General features: G+C 35.7%; 1 protein-coding gene across 1 annotated transcript; it reads left to right on the top strand.

Annotated features, from left to right (window-relative positions):
• On the top strand, positions 1–8,945 carry LOC103235801 (olfactory receptor 4A5-like). Its single transcript, XM_007998890.3, has 4 exons — positions 1–1,225; positions 2,426–2,512; positions 4,267–4,904; positions 6,665–8,945. Exon 4 carries the CDS (start codon positions 6,716–6,718, stop codon positions 7,661–7,663), a length of 948 nt encoding a protein of 315 aa, XP_007997081.3. The 5' UTR covers positions 1–1,225; positions 2,426–2,512; positions 4,267–4,904; positions 6,665–6,715; the 3' UTR covers positions 7,664–8,945.
• The last annotated feature ends 3,202 nt before the right edge of the window (positions 8,946–12,147 follow it).

Here is a 12,147-nt window from a genome sequence, read left to right as displayed (position 1 = left end):
ATTTTCGTTTATACTTGGTTCTTTCATTATCTTTCCAATACATTAGCATAAGCCCCAAGGGGCTATCAGAAGGAATTTCATTACTCTAGACTTTTAAATTTTCCTGTCTTACTTGAAACATTCCCTACCTTAGGGATTATTAAGGGGGTGGGGCAACCCCTCCTGTTAGATATTTCTACCCTCCCCCTTCCTAAGGCTTACTGAGGCTTTGGGGAAAAGGGCCCCAATCCCACCTTTTCTGGGATTTCTACCTTCCCCCTTCCTCTTTTGTCTACTCTGTTTGCTGCCACCTCTAGTCAATAGATGGCAGCACGAGACTGCAGAGAAGACTCACTCATTCCACAGCCACAATATTTACTCCCATTTATACACTCTCAGCCTCCAACTTATCCCGACCACCCAGGAAATACTTTGTGCCTTCACGAAATCTCCTACCTTACTCCGTGCACAAGAATTACCTGGTCCTCTTATCATCGAGGTCTTGCAAACTTCTCCTACCCGCTTTGCTGAGAATCCAGATTTATTCGTTACAAGGGGTGGGCCTTGATGTCCCTCACCCTAGGGCCACCGTAACTAGACAGTAGGACATGTCCCCCATGGGTGGGGTGATCGAAGGCCCCCTTCCCGAAGGAGAATACTCAAGTTCCAAAGATGGACGTCAGAACAGTTAGGAATAACGTTCAAAATCCTAAGGAAATTGAACACTCCGACAAAGGATTCTTAGCAAAGTAATTTTACTTCTGCGCAGAGGGGTGCCTCCTTGGCCAGTTGCCATGGGAGCACACCTGAACAAAGGGGCACGAGAGCCTTTATTCCTGACACAAGTCCTGCCTCTGTACCCTTTCCCCATTGGTCGGGGTTAGGTCATACAATCTAAACTGATCCCAGCTGGCTAAACATTTGATTTTTCTTAGGTAGGGTGGGCACATGAAAGAAAGTGGAGGGAAAGGGGAAGGGGTGTCTGTAATGAGCCAGAAAGTGAGTCCTCTTTCCAAATAAGGAAAGGAATGTGAGCTGGTACTGATAATGCTTGGCACTGTGGCGTGCCTGGGCATTTAACAAAGGCAAGAAGGGAAAAGGAGAAAAAAAGGAGACAAATTGAGGGGTACTATGAATTAAAGAATACAAGATTGATCAGATTATTTGAAGAGAAACCTCATCACATCCCATACTGTGAAGAGGCATCATTGTAAGTTTCCTGAGGCCTTCCCAATCATGCGGAACTGTGAGTCAATTACACCTCTTTTCTTTGTAAAGTACCCAGTCTTGGGTATTTCCTTATAGCAATTTGAGAAGGGACTAATATACATGCATTTTCCTTTAAAAAATAAATGTATATTGTAAGTATATTTAACTTTCTAGCTTGGTAATAGGTATGGGTTGCAGAGAATTACTATGGACTATGGCATATTTTTGGCAATTTATGCATTAGTTTTTATGTACTTTTTATTATTGGAGCAAATAAATTCAGATTCTAGACTGTTGTAGGCATCATCTGATCTAACAAATACCATTGTGTCATTCCAAAAAGTGGAAAGCATTAGTAGTTATTCAAATTCAGATAGAAGGGACTTAGAGAATTATGGCTTATTTTCATATTAGTTCTGCATCTTGGAGTCATAATTTAATCCACATTATCTTTGTTCATATCTGATAGTTCTTCAGAATTAAAGATATGTTCATGCATCTTTCACCATTACTAGTAAGAGGGCACAGTGCTTATAGACATGTTCTTCAAAGTTTAGAAGTGATACGTATTACATTTGGGGTGGATGAATTTAATCCATTTATTAGGTAAGTTGAAAATGAACAACTTTTAGTGGAGCCTGTCAAGTGATAAAGACCTTAGCTGGTTCAGATAAGTATTTACGGGACTCTTTATCTAGGGCTCTTATGACACCAAAGAGCCAATATTTAACTAAACTTATGATGAGATCAAAGTGTTCAGAGGAGCGAATGGTAAGCCAAGTCATGGAAATAACAAAGGCAGACCTTAAGCACTGCTCTCTTCTTGGCAAATACAAATTTCTTTATTGTATAAATAGTTACTGATGTTGGAATAAAATTAAAGAATTGAATTAATGGACTACAGATCATTATGGTTATATCTGACATAGATTCAGGCCCTGATCAAAAGCCTGTACTCTAAAACTGTACAACTATGATTACCTACATTTTCAAGAATGAGAATGTCAACTTCTGTCCTTAGGCTCTCTGTCTCTAAGCCTCAGGGCTTTTGCGCATGGTCTTTCTAACAGGAAGGGTAAGGCCCTCCTTGTTGGGAATATGCTTAAGGAAGAGAACCTGGGGCTGGTTCCTGCTTCATTCTGGTTTCAATATTACTTGCCTTACGTCAGTATTTCATAATGTGAAACTCATAACTTATTGTTCAGTTTATTTTAGCATTTTTCTTTTCACATTATAGGCTTTTCACATTACTTGGCATTTACCTGCTCTTCCTCGGTGAGACCCAAGTCTTTTCCCTCAAGGGATTTTCTAAGGAGAAAACAAGGTATTTAGGGAGTTACTTCATTTGAATTTATTCCAAATATTCAAATTAACTAAGCTATAATGACTTTTTTATTTTAAGTGGTGATGATATAAGTCATAGATTGTGTGTACACACATAATGAAAATATTTTTTTCCTGATAAAATAACCCAAGAAATACCTGAAGAGTTAAATTTCTGCCCAAGGTAGAGTATGTCTTCAGTTGGAATCTAGCTCTCTAGGTGTGATGTTTTCTTGTCATATCCTCCATTTCTTGTAAAAATTTGTGAAACTTCTCAATTTACTTGGACGAGGTAGGGGGAGATACAAAGACATGTTTTTAATTAGGAAAGAAATGGACTTAGGGGTACACTATTTGAATGAAATTTGGATGACTAAAAAACTGAAGAGTTTGGTTTTTGCCTGTGAGAATGCTCTGTCACTGGTTTTTCCATGAAGTTAAATTTCAGCATTTTCCTTGTTAGGTACAAAGCTTAATAGCTGGGCACGTGAATGTTATTATAAATCTTCAATTACAGTAAAGTACTTCTGGTTGCTTCACCATAATTGAGGAATATTTCACATAAAAAATTTTAGTGTTAGTACATTTTTATTCACTTGTGTCACAAGATAAGGGTCTTGTCTAGGTTAATTTCCACTAATTAGGTCAATTTTTACATAGTCATGCAACGATAGTATCTTTTTCTATGAAGACATTTTCCAGCAGGTGAGAATATTTAAATACCTTCACTAATCTATGTAATTAGATCACACTAATAACATAGATACATGAGGTATTGACATCAATGCTCAGTGAAAGAAGCATTGCTTTTTTGGACCATGATGTGACTATTTGAATCTATTGACAAAATATATTGATTGAAAATTCTTTTGATATGTTGAAATGTGGCTAATGTCTTAAATACCGTATTGTTTTGTTGAAGGAATCTAATTGGGAAAGTTAAGCTAGCAACATGAACATTTTTCATTATATGCAATGTATATTTGGTTTTAATATATAGCCTAATTTGTTTTCCTTTTCTATTTGCTAAATAAGAAGAAAAACATGTCCCATATTACAAGTATGATAAAGCAGTAGATTTTTAATCATAATCTTAGTTTATGGAATGTTATATTTTAACATATATTTTAATGATGTGTACAATTACTTTCAGATATTTTTGATCAGAGAGTTTAATATTCTGGATCATGTCAAGTGAGTTAGAGTGTGAAGGAACCAATGCCTGTTATGTTCTGGAAGCATAATATGGGTTTTTACTTATGGATCTAAAAATATCCCAGCAAAGATACTAGTAGATATATATGCTGAGGAAAGTACCTAATCTACTGTCAATTAAATAGATTTATAAAACTGTGACTGTGAAATATAATATTATAGAGGTTTTTTGTTATCGCATTTTATCTTTTGAAAATGTCATGTTCTTAAGAAACTATGTTAAATCAATTTTTTTTTCCTGGAAAAATGTTAACTGAGCAGTTTACATTGAAACCCTAATAATGGTATCTTTCGGTTTATAAAGTATTCCATTTTTAATTACTTAAACTGTAGAGGAGAGTTTACAAGTTTGCACACCACATGTTTTACAAGTAAACATTAAATTGCCAGAAGAATTATCCTGTTGAAATCTAGTTTTGATGATGGAAGCGGGGAAAAGCAATGAACCTTGCAGCAAGTAAGGTGTGAAAAAATAATAGAATTGGCTATAGATTACATTATTCCCTTGTCTTCTTAGCAGATGTGTCTCTTGATTTACAGCTTCAACAGTGACAGAACTCTGTGATTAGCTGGAAGTGGTAACAAGAAGGAAACATGAGGAATGTTCATCACAGCTGGCTTCTAGAGACAACTCAAACTCTCTCTGCCCACATCCTTTCCACTGCCAGATCTATGTAAATGGAATCATCCTGTCTACATTTGAGGTTTAGTAATTCTGCAGTTTTCCTGAGCAGTGAATAATCAGAAAGTCTTGGTTTGTATCTCAACCTGTCCCATTTTTCTCTTTAATTGGTTTGTCCTTCGCCGTCAGATCTAGAGACTTAGAGTAACAACGTGGTTCTTTTTCTTTTGAATTTTCTTTTCTTTTTTTACTAGGATCTGATCGGTGTTTGCTTTGGCTACCCCAGAAAACCTCCTGAGTCATCCCAGGGACCCACAGGAGAGTACACTTTCAGTATTTCTTCAATAAATGGAATCTTTATGAAGAGGATTTCAAAAGATTACTAACCTGACTTGTATTATCCCATTACTTTTCTTGTTGCTGTGGATGTTCATTAACTACATTTCTCTGTTTTATAATTTTAGCCTCCTTTTCATTTCCTGAGCTCTCCCTGATGGTGGGTCCAACATTTTACTATAATTCTGCTTGCTTCTCGTCAAGATACATTCCATCACAGGTAAAATTACTACTCATATAATTCAATCATTATTTTCTAAGACATACAATTTTATTGTTTGCCCACAAAAGGCTTTCCTGAATTATAGGTATCTTTTTCTTTTTTTTCCTGGACTGTGTCTATAAATCTTTTTCAGTTGACAGAGAGCTGCATATTTTGTTCTGATTCTATGTTCACAGTGAATCATTCAAGAACACTAATAATAACTGTTATTTATTGAGCCCGTAAGAGGTGCCAGCCAGTGTTCTTGGCACTTTACTTTGTTTTAATTAACAACAACTCTAAGAGGTAAGGGGTATTTCGCAGTTCTAAAGAGGATGCAAGTAAGGGATAGAGAACTTTAGTAAATGGCCCAAAAGTTTATTAAAAATGGTGAAGCTGAGGTTGTAGCTGAAGCAGTGTGGCTCCAGTGTCCACATTATTCACCATATGCCGCACTTTCTCTCCAAAAATTCTTAGATCTTAGATAGGTACATACTGAGTGAGAAACTTATAGTCATTATTTGCTTACTATAATTATGAAACCCCATGTCCCACAGACTACCATTTTTCATGTAACAGACATGAACTTGGAAATTTTTATTTATTTATAAATTTATAAAAGAAATAAAAAAAGTCAGCAGAATACCATAAAAAGAGGTGCACTAATCATTTTGTATATAGTTAACTAGAAAGGATTCTGAATTTCTCAACTTTAATCCCATTGTTTTCCAGTGAGTAAACTGAGACAGACTTCTAAATGCATTCAGAAAATGACTCAAATCCAAGCCTTCTTACACTGAACTTGGAATTTCTCTTAGAATATGCTTCTTTTTGGAATCTGAGTACTCTTCGTATCTAAATAGTGTTATAAATAAAACCATGTCCCACTGTTCTGTATGTCTTTCTACAGTGTCTACTTTCTCCTCTTTCACCACCTAGCTCATCCCAATAATTCAGAAAATAATACTCACTGCTTATTTGGTAGTTGATGATAGTCATGAATTAGTTCACTTGAGTTCAAAATTAATTGGTGATAATTTGAATATTGTCTGTAAGTGTTGTAAAATTGGTGTATAGGTAAGGATAAAATGGAGAGAAACACGGCTCCTTATTTATCAGGTAGACAGAGAGTCAGACCAAATAATTGCAGAAGTTAACATGTGATAAATAATGTCATAGCATTTATACAGTTTATAGTCCTGTCGTTTGACATTTAATGAAAGACTAATTAAGACTGAACATCCTTTGAGGCATGAGGGAATGAAGGTCTAACAGTAGAAGGCGAGAGCACTGAGTGACATATTTTATAAGATGTTATTCTTGGTGCTACATAGATCATATCATAAATACCACAAGTACAAACACAAAGGACTTCAATCTATTTCAACTTATTTATTTAGTGTTTATTATACCATCAGAGAGTAAGTTTCTTGAGACCAAGAACCCATTGCCTATTCATCACAGCTGACTTCTGTGCCAAGAAAAATGTTTTAAATAAGAAGTTATGAAATGTATGAATGGCTGTTGGGACTTTAACTATTCTTCTGCGTAGACTATTCACTAACTCTAAGAGGTAGAAGCATTGAACTTTTGGCTTAAATTAAAATATTTGAGGAGAAATAGAATCCTTAAGGGAAGATGGGCTCTTTGTGTGAGGAACTCAACAGAGACTTACCAAATGTTTATTGTGTGTAAATCAATATTGAGGATACAACAATGAAGATGTGCTCTGTGACACAAAGGATGTGATCATATTCCTGTTCACTGTTTCATTACAGGTCCTGTTTTCCTGAGCTCTCACTTCTGATATAAGCCTGGAAGAAGAGTAAATGAGACAGAATAACAATATTACAGAATTTGTGCTACTTGGCTTGTCTCAGGATCCTGGTGTGCAAAAAGCATTATTTGTCACATTTTTACTCACATACTTTATGACAATGGTGGGGAACCTACTCATTGTGGTGACTATTATTTCCAGCCCTTCCTTGGGCTCCCCAATGTACTTCCTCCTTGCCTGCCTGTCACTTATAGATGCTGTATATTCCACTACCATTTCTCCTAAGTTGATTGTGGACTTATTCTGTGACAAAAAGACTATTTCCTTCCCAGCTTGCATGGGTCAGCTATTTATAGACCACTTGTTTGGTGGTGCTGAGATCATCCTTCTGGTGGTGATGGCCTATGATCGCTATGTGGCCATCTGTAAGCCACTGCACTATTTGACCATCATGAATCGACAGGTTTGCATCCTTCTGTTGATGGCGGCTGTGACTGGAGGTTTTGTGCATTCTGTGTTTCAAATTGTTGTTGTGTACAGTCTCCCTTTCTGTAGCCCCAATGTCATTGACCACTTTGTCTGTGATATGTACCCATTATTGGAACTGGCGTGCACTGACACCTACTTTATAGGCCTCACTGTTGTTGTCAATGGTGGAGCAATGTGTATGGTCATCTTCATCGTTCTATTAATATCCTATGGAATCATCCTAAACTCTCTTAAAACTTACAGTCAGGAAGGGAGGCGTAAAGCCCTGTCTACCTGCAGCTCCCACATCACCGTGGTTGTCCTCTTTTTTGTTCCCTGTATTTTCATGTATGTTAGACCTGTTTCCGCCTTTCCTATTGATAAATTCATGACTGTTTTTTATACAGTTATCACACCCATGTTGAATCCTTTAATATACACGTTGAGAAATTCAGAGATGAGAAATGCTATAGAAAAACTCTTGGGTAAAAAGTTAACTATATTTAGAAATAGAGTGTCCCTCCTCGTGTAGATAAGGAGGTATGTAGTCAAGGTCTTCCCAGTCAAGTTTTCAGATTTCTAAGGGCCTGTCAAGCATCTCAAAGTGGAAAGACAGGATTTAGATGCTCACAGCTCAATTAGGAAATCATCCCATCGTGGCATTTGTTTGAAATTCAGTATCTCAACGTCTATATCCAGGCTGAGTGTGGATGGAGCTGCTTGTTTGCAGGTCCTATTGTGCACGATTCAAATGATAATTTTCCTATTTACAAATCTTTGAGACCCGGTATTTCTTCCACATACTCAGCACACAATGGAGAGATGTAGGAATAGGTAATAAAATGGAGGCTCCTTTTGAGAAGGGAAGGCTATGGTGCTTCCTTCAGTGTAATTTATTTAAAGTCTTTGTGGAATATACAAGCACTATATTCACAAATATCTGTGAAACAGGCCCTGCTCAGACTTCAGCTGAAACTCTACATGCCGTCAGATAATACTCTTAGGAATCTTAGAATTATGTTTGTCTAGTTTAATGTATTTGTGAGACATACCGTTAAATTTTCCCATGATCTTTCCAAGTGTCTTAACTTCCACACCTTTGAAATGACATTTATTTTGATGACCTTTATACTTTTAGAGTACTTAGCTCTTTGCAGAGACTGGAAAGGGGAATGAGTTTTATGTTTGAAGCCAGTAATTTCTCGTTCTTTTATGTTTCTTGTAAATTCTGTCTGAAGATGTAACAGTTAATCTTTTAAGCAATATATTTTTAAAAAATCTATGCCTTTTTATATAACACACTGCTATAAGAAACAGCTGCAATTTTCAATATTCTCCTTGGAAATTTTAGCGAAATCCACCTATTCACTTAAGTACATTTTTTGTTTTCTACCTTCCTATAGGTGACAGAATTACTACATTTTTTCAGTGCTGGATGGCGGCTCACTTTTGTCACAGTCTGGAATAGTTACTTCTGTCTTTTAAGCATTCACTTATAATATCCTGGTGGCTGCTATTTTGGGGCACTAAAACCAGTGTCATATACTTTAAATTGTTGTGGTGGAAATACCACACTTTGAGGTCCTGTCTTCATGTAGGGTTCAGAGTCCCACAGTTATTATGAGTTATAATAACCACCATATTCTTTTATCTCAAAATTTTGTGAGCCAGGAATTCAGGCAGTTGTTGGCAGGGTATTTCTTCTGTTTTGTGTGGCAAGGACTGGAGTCACTCTCTTATTCACCTGATAACTGAGTATTCTGTAAAATGCAGGATAACTTAATTCACATTTATAGTATATTGGAAGGGATAACCCTTAAGAGATGTTCTGGGTCCCTCTTCCTGTCCTTTTAGATGAAGGACATCAAGATCACTCCATTGAATAGTAAGGCTTTTTACATGTTGCTCAGAGATCCTAGCAGTAGAAAGTAGATGGGTCTGGCAGGTTAAGTGCTATGTCCAGAACTGGCACAATGTCACTTGCATCATATTCTAGTCAACCGAGTGGTCACATGACCACACCAGATTTGAGGTTTTACAGAAATAGAAGATAACCCTTGGTTGGGAACTGGCAAAGCCACTTTGCAGAGCAGCATGTAGAACAATTGTCTATATCTCAAAAGAGCATATTGGAGTTTTATTCATTTTAAGTTGGATCTATGAATCAACTTGTACTAACATTAACAATATTGTGTGTTCTAGCTGCTGAATACAATATATCTGTTAGGTATTTTTAAAGTTTATTTTTGAAGAGTTTTGTAGTTTTTATCAATGTAGGGATCTTCCTTATCTATTCCTGTGTGTGTGTGTTTTCAGATTTCATCACAGGTTTTTAATTTTTTAAAAAGTTGATAGTTTATATAAAGGAATTGAATTTGTTATTTGACACTTGAGTCCTATAAATTTGCTAAGTTATTTTCATTCCTACAAAGTTACGTCTGTAGATTCTTTAGGGTTTTCTGAAACACTATCATGTTTTCTACAAGTAAGGATAGCTCATTACTTGGAAAGATATTGGAGTGTTTCAGTTCCCTTTGTGTCATTTTTAGAAGGTAGTCCTTTCCCTACATTCTACCTAATTCATCTAAGCTGTCCAGTTAATTGAAATAATGTATTTCATAACGCTTTTCTAATCTTTTAAAGTCTAAAGGATCTATGGGATGATTATTTATTATTTCTGATATTGGTTATTTGAATTTCCCTTTATTCTCTCTTGATCACCCTTGCCAGCAGTTTATTAATTTCATTATAAAAGTACCAATTTTTGGCTATTTTCTTTTTCTCTATTTTATATTTTCCATTTTATTGGTTTTTGATTTTGTACTTATATTCTTTTGTTTTCTTACCTTGGCTTGTATTTACTCTTCTTCTTCTAGCTTCGTATGGTGAAGGATAAGATGGCTGCTTTTAAACATTTATTTTAAAAGTAAGCATTTATAGCTATCCATTTTTCTTTAAGTAGTGTTTTGATTACACCTCACACATTTTGATATGTTTCTGTTATTGCTTAGTTCTAAATAATTGCAAATTTCCATTATACCTTTTGCTTGATTCATAGGTTTACTAAATATTTATTGGCATGTTTCCCAGTATTTGAAGTCTGTTCTAGATATATTTATGAGTTATATTCATAGCAAATTATTTCAAAACTTAGTGATTCAAACAGTATGTACTCCTTCTCAATTTCTGTAGGTCAGGAAACTAAGAATGGTTTGGCAGGTTTCCATGCTTCAAAGTCTCTCACAAAGCTGTAATCAAGGTGCTTTTGGGGCTACCATCTCATACGAAGGCTTGGCTGAGGAAGGATCCACTTCCACACTGGGTGTTGGTATTAGTAGTTATTTGAATTCATAGAGAATTCACGTAACTGGAAGGGACATAGAGAATTAGGTATTATTTTCATATATTAGTTCTTCGTCTTGGAGTCATAATTTGAACCACAGTATCTTTGATCATATCTGTTAGTTCTCTAGAAATAAACATAGGTTTGTGCATGTTTTACCACTTACCAGTAAGAGATCACAGCGCCTTTAGACATGCTCTTCAAGTGTTAGCAATAATATATATTACACTGAGGGTGGATGAATTGAAAACATGTTAGGTAAGTTGAAAATGACCAATTTTCAGTGGAGCCCATTATGTGATAAAGACTTGAGCTGGTTCAGATAGGTGTTTATGGGACTCTTTATCTAAGGATCTTATAGCAGAAAAATCCAATATTTAATTAACTTATGATGAGATGAAGGTGTTCCATGGAGCCAATGGTAAGCCAAGTCATGGAAATAAAATGGAAGCCCTTAAGCACTGCTCTCGTGTTGGCAAATAAAAATTTCTTTATTGTAGAATCAGTTATTAAATTGATATTGGAATAAAATTTAAAAATTGAATGGAGTGCAGATCATTATGATTTTATCTGACACAGTTTCAGGCCTTGATCAAAAGCCTGTACTCTAAAACTGCAGCACTATGATTGCCTGTCTTTCCAAGAATCAGAATGTCAACTTCCATTCTTAGGCTCTCTGCCTCTGAGCCTCAGGGCTTCTTTGGTATGGACTTTGTAACAGGAAGGGTAAGGCCCTCCTTACCAGGAATGTTTTAAGAGAAGAGAACCTGGGGCAGGTTCTCCTTTCATTCTGGCTGAAATATTACTTGCCTCACCTAAATATTTCATAATGTGAAATCATATTTTATCATTTAATTTACTTTTGAGTTTTTCTTCTCATATTACAGGCTTTTGACATTATTTGGCACTTAGCTACTTTTGCTTAGCAAGAGCCAAGTGTTTTTCCTCTAGGGATTTTCTAAGAATAAAAGTTTTCAGAGAGATTAGTTCATTTGAATTTGTTTCAAATATTCTAATTAACAAATCTATAATGACCTTACTGTCTTGTTTATTTAAAATATTATCAATGTAAAAGTCATAGACTCTGCCTACAAACATAAATGGATGAATTATTTTCCTGATAGAATAGCCCAGAAGATATTGAGAAAGTGATTATTATTTGCCCAAGATAGAGTATGTCTTTGGTTGGTATCTAGTCCTCTAGGTGTAATGTTTTCTTATCATATCCACCATTGCTTGTAAAAATGTGGGAAAGGTCTAAATATCCTGGGATGATATTGGGGAGATATAGAGACATGCTTTCGCTTAGGAGAGAAGTGGTCTTAGGCATATGTTAGTTGAATGACTGAAAGACTGAAGAGTTTGGCTTCTGCCTGTGGGAAAGTACTGTCATTGGTTTTTCCATGAAGTTAAATCTCACCATTTTTCTTGATAGGTACAAAGCTTAGTAGCTGGACCCCTGAACGTTATTCTAAATCCTCAATCATAGTAAAGTACTTCTGGTTTCTTCACCATAATTGAGAAAACTTTCAAGTAACAAATTTTAGTGTTGATACTTGTGCCAATAAATAATGGGCTCATCTTGGTTAATTTCTAGTATGTCAATTTTTATATAGTCATGCAAACTTAGGATCTTTTTTTTTTAAATGAAGAAAATTTTCAGCAGGTGAGAA

The sequence above is a fragment of the Chlorocebus sabaeus genome, chromosome 1 (genome assembly GCF_047675955.1).
Source record: "Chlorocebus sabaeus isolate Y175 chromosome 1, mChlSab1.0.hap1, whole genome shotgun sequence".
Lineage (NCBI taxonomy): Eukaryota > Metazoa > Chordata > Mammalia > Primates > Cercopithecidae > Chlorocebus > Chlorocebus sabaeus.
The sequence above is the reverse complement of the archived record's forward strand: the minus strand, read 5'-3'. Positions and strand labels throughout refer to the sequence as shown.

Excerpts from the sequence above, each read along its gene's own strand:
- LOC103235801 (XM_007998890.3), top strand. The coding sequence starts at position 6,716 with ATGAGACAGAATAACAATATTACAGAATTTGTGCTACTTGGCTTGTCT.